The sequence below is a fragment of the Agrilus planipennis genome, unplaced genomic scaffold (genome assembly GCF_000699045.2).
Source record: "Agrilus planipennis isolate EAB-ADULT unplaced genomic scaffold, Apla_2.0 scaffold137, whole genome shotgun sequence".
Classification (NCBI taxonomy): domain Eukaryota; kingdom Metazoa; phylum Arthropoda; class Insecta; order Coleoptera; family Buprestidae; genus Agrilus; species Agrilus planipennis.
Window position 1 is genome coordinate 64106 of NW_020439008.1, and position 13597 is coordinate 77702.

Sequence of the window (13597 nt, forward strand, 5' to 3'; positions counted from 1 at the left end):
TGCTCTCTTTACACAAAATCTATTATACATAACGCAAAAAATAATTATTAGAGAAAGGCTGGTATTGGTAACATTAGCCAGATGTCTGGATAATATCATGTCTTTCAAAATCTCTAATGATACTTTCATTATTTAAACACTATTATTATTATCAACTACTAGAGCTACTATTATCGAAAATTAAGCAGATAAGTGTTAATTAACATTATACTACTGCCTTTTTATGTGAAAATAAGCAATGACGTACCCAATGAAAACTAAAAGATGGCCCTTTAAGAAATATGTGCTATTAAATAAAGATCTTTTTTGATGAGTAAAAGCGTGAATAGAATTTCAAATAATGTGCCAGAAAATTTGTTAAAAGTATAGAATTCACAGTAACTCTTTACGAAAAGCACCTCTTGACTATCTCCTGTTTATATTACAGTACCTACCAGACATTTAAACAAACCGTCCCATTTCGATGCTCAAGTTTTTTTCTGGCATTTCTTCACCAGAAATCTATTTCAAGAGGTAGACGATTTTTACAACTCTATTGTTTAGGTCCCATGTTTTAAACCTGTAAAAAAAGTACTACATTGGACAACAGTTGTGTATAGAGTAGTTTTGGTTTTGTCATTAATATTTTAATCCATGACAATGGGTTATGTTCTCGAATATTATGCACTTGTAACAAACTACATGGTAACAGCAACGAAAGGATTTGGAGACCGTAATGCGAACTATTCAGCATTAAAATAATTATAAATATTTGGAAGTCACAGTAGCATCAGACAGGCGAGATACAAAAACGTGAAAAATATGGGAATGAAACGTGATTGAACAGTTAAATCCAGTAATTTGAAACGAAATATTAAATATGTATATGTAATAGATATATTCGAAAAAGATGAAAAAAGAATAAACCAAATGCCACAGGAATAATTTTGTATCGAGCATGAGTGTGTATGTGTGCAATCGGGCACACGTGTGCGTGAACGGCTTATCGATTCGCCGACTAGCCGCGGGCGCCTTTCTTCATGTGGGCCGTTTTTGTAAATGTGTGTGTCGTACCTGCGTTCTGGGAAGGCAGTTAAACAGTTCAAAGAAAAAATAAACTATCCGGATGTTTCCAGAAGGTTCCAGAAAGTAAACAAAAGAGTATTTAAAGGAAGAGATGATCGCCGAGAAAGGAGGTAGAAATAAATTGACCGTTGCAGAATTGAATCTGGAAATAAATTGACAGTGATAGCATTGAAATAAATAGCGCAGTGAATAGTGATATAGCGACAGTAGTGTAAATAAATAGAATAATTCAGAACCTAAGTTTAGTAATAATTTAATAATGTTTTTAAGTTCTTTAATAATTAGTGTAAATAAATAGTTTTGTCGTTATCAGTCTTAGAAGTTGATTTTGTTAAACCCACGAATATTACAATATTTTAGAACAAGCTAGCAAACGAAACAATATGCAATGTAGTTTGAAAAAATAGAACAGAAACAACTGCCATTGTCTAGACACATAAGATTGAATTACTAAAAATGATGAGGACATACAAGGTGTAACAGATATAAATTCCGAGCTGGAAGGAAATGATAGAACACTATAAAACATGAAATTATAAAAATATTTGTATGCGCGAAAGTTCATCGTTTTCGAGAAAAAGGCAGTTGAAAGTACAAGTGAGTTCAATTCCAAAAAACACCTCTTGACTATCTCCTATTTATGTTGCAGTACTCACCAGACATTTAAACAAATCTTTAAAATTATTTCCATAAAACTACTCAATATGGTAGATTATGAAGGCGATATCGGTGTGAGTCTATCATTAAGTGCAATAAGAAGTCAATAGCTTCTCGGTAAGGGAACACTTGCGTATCGCGTACAGAATAATTTGTTCTAGAAAATTTTGTTTGTTGTTTTGTTTCAAGATTTACTGAAATGGCTACTGCATTAGAACACTCACGATTAAAGCGTTTAAAAATTTTAAGTGTATAAACCGTTTGATGAGCACGCAGCTGTTTCTCAGAGAGATTCTGTTCAATTTACGAGCCAACAGAGCATTGAGCAACTGAATAGGTTGTTTCGAATTCATCATACAGAGTTAACAATACTGCCTCCATGCTTGCTTTGCTCGTTCCACAAATTTAGCCATCATACATCAAAAAAAAATAAAGATTCTATTTTCATTATGACTGGTAATATTATAAAATGCCTGTGCATCTACCAGAGTTAGGTTGATTACATCTGAGATTTTTTAAGAAATTTACGATTCGCTTCAGTTCATAAAAACTCTTAAGTGAAGGCAAGCTTTTTCATCTTTCGCATAACCATACGGCTATTCTATAAAAATTTCTTCTTCATTATTTCCATGCACGAAGACTAGTTTAGCGTCAAACTGTCAAATGTATGGATTTAGTTCAGCTACAATAGCTAATAGTGTGGTCACAGAGTCAAATCTCACCACAGGAGCAAAAGTCTCTTGATAATATATCCCATACTGGGTGAACTGCGTGGGCTAATCTGCTGACCATAGTCTGTTCACATGCATAACTGAATCCTTCCTGAACCGGTACCTCTATAAACTAATTTAACCATATAACCGATGCATCTAGACATTCTCGAAGAGTCTACTACCAAATAAATATAACGCCGCCTTGTAAATTTGCAAAACATTCTCTAAAACTCTATTCAGGAACTTTACGACCTGCGTCAAGAAGAACGGTCTCTGAACAAAGTTTTCTTGATCTTGTTAACTTTGTAGAGAAATGCATTTTTAATCTCTACGGCAACTTCTTAGGCAAAAGCTTCACAAACAAGCTAATATTACTAAACTTTTGGAGGAATAATAAACAAAAGATTGTTTTAGCAACATTTGTACCCTAGGTTTTTATGATCCAAATGACAGAGCACAGGTAATTGCTGACGGGAACTCGGTAGGTTTGGGTGCGGTTCTCAGTAAATATGAATCAAGTGGACCGTGTGTTGCGAGAAAAAAAATTTATTGGATGTTAAAAAAAATGTTACTGCCAAATCTGAAAAGAAGCTCTGACATCGATTTGGACTGTCAAGAATTTTTACATGTTATACGAGAAAAATGAATTTGAACTGATCCAGATACAAACCCCTAGAAGTTATTTTTTAGGGAACGATCAAAACCTTGCTTTCATATTGAGCGATCACAGGCCTGGGACTATAAAGTTATTTATAAAGTTGGGAAGTACCATAGTCGACTGATTCTCACGATTGTGTAGGATCTAAATTGTAATTCTTTCGATAATGATTATCACGTCAACCAAATTATAGAATATACACGGCCAATTGCATCATGATTACAATGCATAGCTAATGCATCGAAAATAACAATGAATTCGTTTTAGATTCTGGGAATAGCGAATATAAAGCTAAATTACGCACAAAGGTTTGGTGACCTAAAATAGTTAAAAATGCTGAAGACCAAAGAAGAGTGGTTCTGAAATATTATTGCCCCAGCATTTATCTACACGATCCGAGGAAACCAGACGAAAACGTGGACCTCGATATTTACCGATGGTGTCCTGAATGCTAAAGCTGTTATATATAACGATTAGAATTAGGCTAGGCCGCTCGGTTCCGTATTATTGCCATTAATAGTACAGCCTAAATCTTTCAATCATATACCTACTTTGTGGATTTTAGTAAAATTTAATGATTTTTAGAAATTCGGAAAAGGTTGTTAAAGGTGTATGTTTGGAGTACGCGTTCGAAACATGGACAGCGGGTGCGGCGGAAAAGAAAAGGTTAAAAGCGTTAAAAATGTGGTGTTACAGGCGAACGGTGAGGATACCGTGGATAGACATGGTTAGAAATGAAGAGGTATTAGAAATAATAGGAAAACAGAGGACTCTATGAAGGTCTAGTCAGAGACATATTAGAGGCAGAAACGGGAGTTAGGAGGGATAGAGGTTTACCTAGATTAGATTACTGTTCGCATATAGTTAAGGATGTGGGCTGTTCTAGTTTTAGGGAAATGCGAAGATTAGCTCAGGACAAAAAATAGTGGAGGTACGTGTCCAACCAGTTTTAGGATTGATGACCTTATGATGATGAGTGATTTGAATGATGTACTCCTTTTCCAATGCAATATATAAGTACTATTTCCGCAGTTACCTACAACGTGAGAATTACTACCACAAATCTTATGAAAGGCTATCCGCCCTATTATCAGTCTGAACAATAAGGCAACCTTTTCAGACTTGTTTTAATGTAGTTACAGTAAATACGATTTCTTTTCTAATAGGTTCTTTTCTAAGTATAGGCAGTGTATAGTCATCTAATAAACGTTCCTATTAGTAGTTTTTTCTATTGGAATTACTTTCACGGTAATGCGTTTATCTAAAAACGTTATCATTAAGTTAACAACTAAGGCATGTTCTGCAAGAAAACTGTTCTGTTGGATTTAATAAGTTCCTTTTATTGATCATCCTTTAAATTTAGAACACAATATTTTACAAAAATTACTGAGTATTGTATTACTCCTAAACATGCCTAAAGCAGCAAGCTCGTTTGAAAATTGTAATTTCTTTCCTAATAAACAAGAAACTATTAGATAATAACACGGAACGAAACTCTAGCAGTTCTTCATAATTTTAGCCCATAATTTCTTTAGCAAAAAATTGAGTACATTGACCTCCGTATAGTGTCAATTTCTATTAAACCAGCGGTAAAATTGCCTTGTTAATTTCGTCACGAAGGCCAACGAAGACGAAGAGTGCCCATGATCACTTTGTGTTTGATACAATCCAATATAGATTTGAAACATCGAGCATCACCAGCAAGACTCACGGTACCGATGCTGGACAAACTAACAATAACAACAACAACGTAATGGTAAAAGTTTGCGAAGAGTCACTGTCGAGGAGCATCGACCCCTCCTTGGCTAAAACGTCGTGCACCAGGCCCTCCACAACCAACATGATCAGTAAATTCAGTCCAAACACATAACAGTTGCTGTACGGTCGCGTAGCCGCTGATGGTGAATAGGTCGACTGCATCAGCTCACTTGACGTAATCAACATCGCGAACCACAACAAACATCACCGGTAGCTCAACACGTACTTACAGTACGTCTTCAAGACACTGACAACTGAATAGCGCGCATCCGTTTCCAAAGCTTTCTGTGATAATAACGATAATAGTAGGTTACTTTTACGTCGCGTGTGCATTTTATTGTATACCTGCGATTAATGCACTAGTTTCTGTTGTCCAACTACCGTAAAAGAACATTATGAACTCTGGACATCGTTTTTAAACGTCTTAAAGCGTCACGACATCGGCGAAGTAAATTTTTTTATATCATAGTATCATAGTGCGACGCGTTATCGGAGCAAAATGTTTTTAGTTTTCCTATTTGTTAGTGTAATAGGTGCCATAAAATCAGACTCTGATGGTAAGAACAATTTTTATTTAAATATTTTAATGTATATGCGTGTTATTCCTAATTATTTAAACAAACAATATTTCATATAATCAATAAAGTGTGATATTAGAGACATAACGAACATTTATTTATGAGTTCTAAAAGGTAATGTTTTTCACTGTATCTAGAGTGAAACTATACTTTTAAATATACTCCTTTCTAAAATATCCAAACTTATTACCCGCTAATATATCAAGTCTGTTACTGGGGCATCTTCTTCCATACTTTTATGCATCCAGTGGAAGGCAAAAAGGATATGTTCTTATATTCAACATAGACATTGAATTACGTACCATCTTCCTTATGAATCTAAAAGCTCTCTGTAGTATTTGTCTAAAACTTTCGCCGAATTTTTAACATTTGGTCTACGAACTGAGCGAGCGAAGAAGATGTAATATAACAGACATTGTCCTTTTTAAATAATTGGTACTCCTCCCCACAAATGCCTACATCCTGTTATCCTTAATAATTGATGTGATTATAAAATGCCAATTTTCTTTCCAAGATCCTTAAATGATTCAACTCGAATGACTTCTTCTTCGTTAATTTTATAATGGTATTCAATATTAAATGGATTCTTCTTTGTATGATAATCTCACATTATTTAATATTCAAGATCGTTGCATTAATATTGCATCATTTAACTTCTAAGATCAGATAGTTGTCTTTCGCAATCAGCTTTATTATCAATTTTGGGACTCATCGTCAAGTTGTCTAGGAACAGCGGGTTCAAATACAGAAGTAATGTTCATTCATAAAGAGAATTAAAAGCAGTGACCCTAAGTAACAAGTGCGAGTACTGAGGTATTCCAAATGATTGCATTTTACATTCAGATTAACAATTTATTACTCTTGTATGAGAATACTCCACCGGATAGGTAAACCATATCACTAACGGTTTAAGAATACCTTTATTAATTAATTTTATTGCCATAAGACCTTGATTAACTACATCATAAGCTTTACAGTAAAGTTTGTGTATATTCAGGATCGTTTTTAACCTATTGGAGGCCGGGTATTTTAAGAAAATGGGACCTCTGTGCGTTTAACTATGGCTGAGGTATATTACATTAAAACAGACAAAAAGAGTATGTATACAAGGTGTATCAGAAATAACTGCCGAGGGAAAAAATCACAATTTCCAATTCGAAGCCGGTCCTGTGTGTGAATTGGTAACATAGGTATTAGGTACTGAATAACGTGATTCACTTCTGCAACGGTCAATTTATTTATTCTTCCCTCGGCGATCGTCTCTTTAAATACTCTTTTGTTTACTTTCTGGAACCTTCTGCAAATATCCGGATAATTTATTTTTTCTTTGAACTGTTTAATTGTTTACGACACACACTTTTACAAATAGGGCACACATGAAGAAAGGCGTCCGCGGCTAGTTCGGCTAATCGATAAGCCGTTCACGCACACGTGTGCCCAATCGCACACAAACACACTCGTGCTCGCTACAATACGCTGAACGACAAAATAATTTCGAGAGATATCCAGAAAAATGAAAAGCTATCACGAAAATTTTGTAACCGTATAGATCTCCAATCTCTGGTTGAATCATATTAAAGGGAGAAAAGAAAACTCTTCTCCCCTAAGCTAATTATAAATATTCTGATAACAGGTCAGCTTACACCCATACTTATACACCAAGCAAAATAGCTTGTGTTGCTTGTTAACTTCTGGTCTTGTCTTGCTTAAGATTAATTTTTGTCTTGGTAGTAAGTCTTGCTACTTTTCTCTTTGTTGATTTGATTAGTTAGACATGGGTGATTGGTCTAAATTTGTGGAAAAAGGATTTAGACAGAGAGTAGAATCTAAATATGCATACATCCCTACATTTATTTAAGTTTTACACACGTTATGTATTTCAGTTCCTTTGACATATCATAATACCACAGATTTAAATTTTATATCTTTTTTATGTTACTTACATTAAACATTAAAGTACTGCATGTCTTTGCCAAAACATTCTCGCTTTCGTCTTCTATTTTGAAACTAAAGCAGACGGAGTAGCTTTTCTTTATAACGATCCATATTCATTGATCAACCGAACTAATTCAATCTTTGTCTAAATAAAAGAATAAATAAACTTAAATTAACAATTATATACAAACGTTGAAGAATTAAAATAAAAAATAAATAATCAATTAAAACATCATGTGGTGACATTTGTGCAATTACAATTAAAAAATCCACAATTTTTTCCTCAATTTCTTAATTTCGTTATAATTGTGTGAACTCCACCAATAGAAAGTTGCCGCTTGTTGTAACACCACATTTCGAATACTTCTAACCTTTTCTTTTCTGCCGCGCCCACAGTCCATGTTTCGCATCCGTTCAGCGCCGCGCTCGAAACATACACCTTTAACAACCCTTTTCGAATTTCTAAATTAATCGTTCGCGAGCATAAAAGTGACTTCTTTTTATTGAAGGCGACACGACCCTGCGCTATCCTCTGCTTTATATACCTACTTGTCATAGTACTTATAATTATTTTGAGAGACATTATTAGAAGCGTTATACTTATTCATAAAAAAATTTAGAAAAGCAACATTTGCGTGAAGTCATGGAAGACAATTTGATTGAAAGTATAGTGGTTATACAGCTTGTAAACAACAGCTTCCTAGCTTAGAATTTACAGCAAAAAACAAAATAGCTAACTACACCTTGAATGCTTGAATAGCAATCAAGAGACGTATGCCTTGATTTTAATTTGACAACTGTAATTTACATATTTTAAAAATGTTTTCTGAAAATTGTTCTTACAAATTATGCATACATAAGCCAGGTGTTTCAGTAGACGTGGTTGAAATGGCTGTTTTGTTAATGGTAGTAGACAGCCAGCTAATTAGTGAAAGTAGTGCAGACGTTATACACTCAGACACTAATATTTCTCATCAAATATGGATGAATTCTTATTGGACCAGTAGTTATAGAAAATGTAGTTGACAAAACAAACGCAAACGAAACTGTTTTTCGAATTATAGATCTGAATCATTTCTAATTAAATTTTCTTTATTTTATGTCCATTTAAATAATTGTGCAGTTTTTATTTTCTTATTATCTAGTTGTTTCAGAGTAAAACGTTAACTTCACTTTTTCTTATGAAAATCATTACTGTATTTTTCCATATTTGAATTCATCACTATTTTCTAATAATCTTATACAGCACATGTCATACTGAAGAATTTACTTAAATTTCTTATAAAATTGTTCATGAAAACTTAACAAACAAAAAAAAACTCTTCAATTGTGTTTGGATATATTATAAGCACATTAAAAACACCCTATTTTGTTTATGGTTACATCCATTTATGGATTCTTCTTTGTATGATAATCTCACATTATTTAATATTCAAGATCGTTGCATTAATATTGCATCATTTAACTTCTAAGATCAGATAGTTGTCTTTCGCAATCAGCTTTATTATCAATTTTGGGACTCATCGTCAAGTTGTCTAGGAACAGCGGGTTNAAAAAAAACTCTTCAATTGTGTTTGGATATATTATAAGCACATTAAAAACACCCTATTTTGTTTATGGTTACATCCATTTATTAAATGGTATATCTGTAAAACTCAAATTCATACGCTTATCATTAATTACTACAACATTCTTTTGCTTAATTAATAACTCAATAATTGCAACACTTTTTCGAATGATAATTACATAAAATAAGTTATTCGTAAATAATACTACCCCCTTTATAACATATTCCAACGTGGCTTCAACTAGGATTGCTACATTTATAGACGGTTTTTATATTTTATAACTATTTGAATTATTAGAAGAATTATTTAAAAAAATCATAAAGTTATTGTATTCACGCGTCTTCAAATTAATAAATCACGTATAACCCAATCTGTAAAAACCTAATGCATTTAGGTACATGAATTACATAAATGAGACATATGAATTTACCGTAAACCATTAAAAAATAAATAAATAAAATGGTCGTTAGCAATTAATGTAATTTAAAGACTCTGCAACTTGCACGTCGTTTTTCATATTTATTCGGAGTATTCCCATGAAATTAATTGTCTCTACAATAACCATTAAATCTACTACACTGGCATTGTCTCATTATTTTACATTCTTCTGTAATTCATTGTTTGTAGTAATTGTATATGTGTCGTCAAGGAAGGCGAGTTTTTAATCTTTTGTCTTATAATCAGTAATACTTATGCATATGTAATCTGCTTGGTTGCCTCATACGTAAGGTTCTTTAAATTTCTTCTGTTTTTCTTTTTGTATTCACGTGACGCGAACATTTTAGAGAACGTAGAGAAGTAAATATTAGGAAGGGAGTCAGACAGGGATGCACACTGTCACTGCTACTTTTTAATCTATACATCGAAGACGCGATCAACATCATTAAAGACAGTACAACTGTAGGGATAGATGTGCAAGGGCATATACTAACAAAACAGTACTGTATGAAAATAAATAAAAGTAAAACTAAAATACCGATATGCAAGGGAAGAAAAAGTAGGGAAAGGGCGAATATAAAGATAGGAGACAAAAAATTACAAGAAGTGGCTGATTTTAGATATCTAGGAAGTCAAATAAGTCAGGGCGGAAGGAGTAGTAGTGATATAAAGCAGAGGATAACATAGCGTCGTGTCGCCCTTAAATAAAAACAAGTCATTTCTATGCTCGCGAACGGTTAATTTAGAAATTCGAGCCAGAGACTTATTAGAGGCAGAAACAGTAGTTAGGAGGGGTAGAGGTAGACCTAGATTAGATTACTGTTCGTAAATAGTTAAGCATGTGGGTTGTACTAGTATTAGTGCGATGTTAAGCTCAAGATAGGAAAGAGTGTAGGTACGTGTCCAACCAGTCTTAGGAATGACGACCTTATGATGATGATGCGAATATTTTATAGAAAAATTGGCATGCAATGTTTCAAAAGATTTAATGGGAAACTCTATAATATTACTGTTTCAACTTATTAGATCTTTTTCAAGAGTATTTCAGAATTATACTGATTTTTTTTGAAACAGAATTCAGACTTAAATCATGTAATATGACATTGTAGCATATATATATGTTAGCAGAAATTGTGGTGTAGTAATAACTGGTTGGGGGTATAATAAATTCACTGGAATTTCAACACATTGTTGAGACAACGAGAAAACGTCCAGTTAGGTGCTACACCGAGAAAAAAAAAGAAGATTTAGTATCCGTAAAAGAAACACCCTCCTTAAAATGTTTCCTCTATATCTATATATATATACATCATGAAACAACAGTAAAAAATTTACATTAAACATAACTAATAAAATTGAACAATACGCAAATAAATTACAAGTAACACCTAAAAAAAAAAAGAAGTTGGAAGTAAATAGGGAAATATCTAGTATATGTAAAATTATTGCATTAAAAGAAATGTTAATTAAATCTAAAAACTCTTGACTAACGGTTTTTTTTATTGTTAAATATTCTGTAGATTAAAAGATATTTGTACAACTTCCTCGTAATTTTAACAATGGAACTATTTTTTTATTTCAAGTATATGTAATAGCTCCGTTATGTTTGTAATATTTTTAGGTATAATTTGGCGTTTGCTGTTAACAAGCATTTTTTGTAAACCAGTTATAAACTGCAAGACATGTGTAACAGAACATGAGTATAGTGGTACTTACCCATTATATGTATTCCTAACGGATATCTGTTTTTTTTTGTTGTTTGAACCGGATTTGTTAGTACAAGGATGACATAATTAACATTTTTTTATTAGAATTGTTTCGTTTGAATTAAATAAATGCTGTTAAAAGTGGTTCTCAGTAGTGATTTATTAATATCCGTCAGATATAATTCAGTTATCAAAGTGTCTCCAAGACTGAATAAACGATTTTTTAAATACAATTTTGTATGATTCGATTAGATTTCTATTGATTTCGATTAGATTTTTATTGATTTCATATCTGGACTACTTTAGTTTTTTCAATACCACCAAAAAACAGTAAAAGCTAAATCTGTTATACCAAAAAAAAATACAGATCTGTCAATAAAAAAATCAAAAGCGATGCACATACTGGTTTTTATTACTATTATGTCCTTTTTTGTTTGTTCTCATTTTACTAGTTATTAGTTTTTCACTTAATAGGTTTTTACTTTGATAGAGAGATGCTACAAGTGTTAATAAAATTACTTTAAATTAAGGTAATATTATTTACATTTTTGAAGAATTTTATAGTGAGACAACTGAAATGGGATGGGGTTGGTCTTTGAAGATATGTTTAATTAATTGTAAATATAAATCATTATTAAAACCAATTTAGCAGTTACATACGGTAGGNACCATGGAACCTTATGACGAACTAAAAACCAACTAAATAAAAAGAGATAAAATTGACCGAATAATATGAATATCTAAGACAGCGACTTCTGTAATGAATATGTATAGTAAGATGAATAATGTTAAATGTTGTGAAAGCTTCTTAATGACTGTTTTTGGTTACTGAAAATGCAATTGAAATACATAGATCGGTCTCTTATTTACTAATAATATAATATCCATGTACATTGAACATAAAGGAACTGGTCCATGTACAGGATGTTGCCGGCAAGCCTACCTTCAAATTTGGAAATACCAGTAGAAAGTTACAAACTGGCATGGTTGTAAAATGACTCTAGTGACCGAGCATGACTATGAATAACTTAAAAATAATATTGACAAAATAAAATGCAAATACAAATGAACTAAAGTTATAAAAGTTTTATTATTACACTGCAATAACTATTCATTTCTGAGAAAACGAACAATTTGATTATTTCATTGCATTAGGTTTTATTGACTGCTAATTCCCAGATTAATAATATAAAAGCCAGTCACAGCTGTAATTGATACAAAACTGTTGCACATCACTACAACAATTGTTCGGAAACAGAACCCCGTACTGAAAGATAGGATCCGAAGTATCTATCAAAATTATATCTGAATCGCAAAAAAATGTCCGGCAATTTGTTTATTTCAATTGCAGCGATCATAATCTTGCAGATCACTAGCTTTTGATACACGTCTTATTTCTTGAAACCTCACACAAAGAAGTAAAGCGTTATGACACATTCACCTATTGCCAATGGAATAATGCCTAGTTCCCTCCCATATACCTGTTTTTAATTAGGGTTAAAATTTCCCGTATGTCATCACATATTAATCTTAATATTATTCATATATTATAGACACCACAATAACAATAATAATTTTATCGGACTACCCTTCTATTGGTCAAATACAAGACAAACTAAAACTAATAAAGTTTTTCTGGATGATTGCATCAAAAAGCTAGACGCACACGAATTTCCAAACATTGAATTTGTTAAGGTAGTGGGAAACCATTTTAAAATTAAATAAATAAACATTTCATAACTGATATGTGTTTTTTTTTCTGAAATTATTTTATCATTAATTTATTGAAGTACTGAAGTGTGAAGTGCACTATAAATATATATTTATTTTCGATAAATACAATCGGTAAGTAGTCGTTAACTTAATTATCGGAGTTAATATGAACGGGATGAAACTAGGCTAGTACCCGGGAGGGAATTCGACATCTATATTTTAACCAAAACTACCTGCGGAAGGGAATTCGGCATCACCGTGCCAATGACTTCGACTAGCTACATACACACACGGAGAAAAAAATTACCATGCTCGTCGCCATGAACTGAGTGCAAGAGACGTACTGACAAAATTCAACATTAGTCCAATAATTTTTGCATGTCAGCATGTAACATAAACATGGTCAATAACACTTAATCTAATCTAACAAATACTTGTAGTTTCAAATACGGTTTTCTCGAAAACGGTGAACTTTTGAATCACTAATAGTTTAACTTTGACTGACAGTCCATTAAGTTCGAATTTCTCTGTTGCCAAATTGTTTTAGTTGCCTCACCCTCGAAGCCAACAATTTCCTTTTTCTGACTCCAACCGTAGTTTAACTTCAGCCTAATATTAGTCATCAGTAGGCACACATGCGACTGCCTAAATCAACACAACCACAACCTTACACTTTTTTACCACTACTTTTTGCATCCTTGAAAAATTTCCAAATTTTCTGGATTACCACCATTCATGCGTTGGATCTCCTATCTTTCTTACTTATACACTTTTTAACATCAAATTCACAATTTTATTTTTATATTAT

At 32.6% G+C, this 13597-nt stretch overlaps 1 protein-coding gene across 1 annotated transcript in view; it reads left to right on the forward strand.

Moving 5' to 3' along the window:
• Positions 1 to 4965: 4965 nt before the first annotated feature.
• Positions 4966 to 13597, forward strand: part of LOC108735106 — an 80738-nt gene continuing 72106 nt past the window's right edge. The window contains exon 1 of the mRNA XM_018466933.1: positions 4966 to 5408. Coding sequence (XP_018322435.1) covers positions 5351 to 5408 — 58 coding nt within the window. The 5' untranslated portion in view covers positions 4966 to 5350. The remainder of the gene's footprint in view (positions 5409 to 13597) is intronic.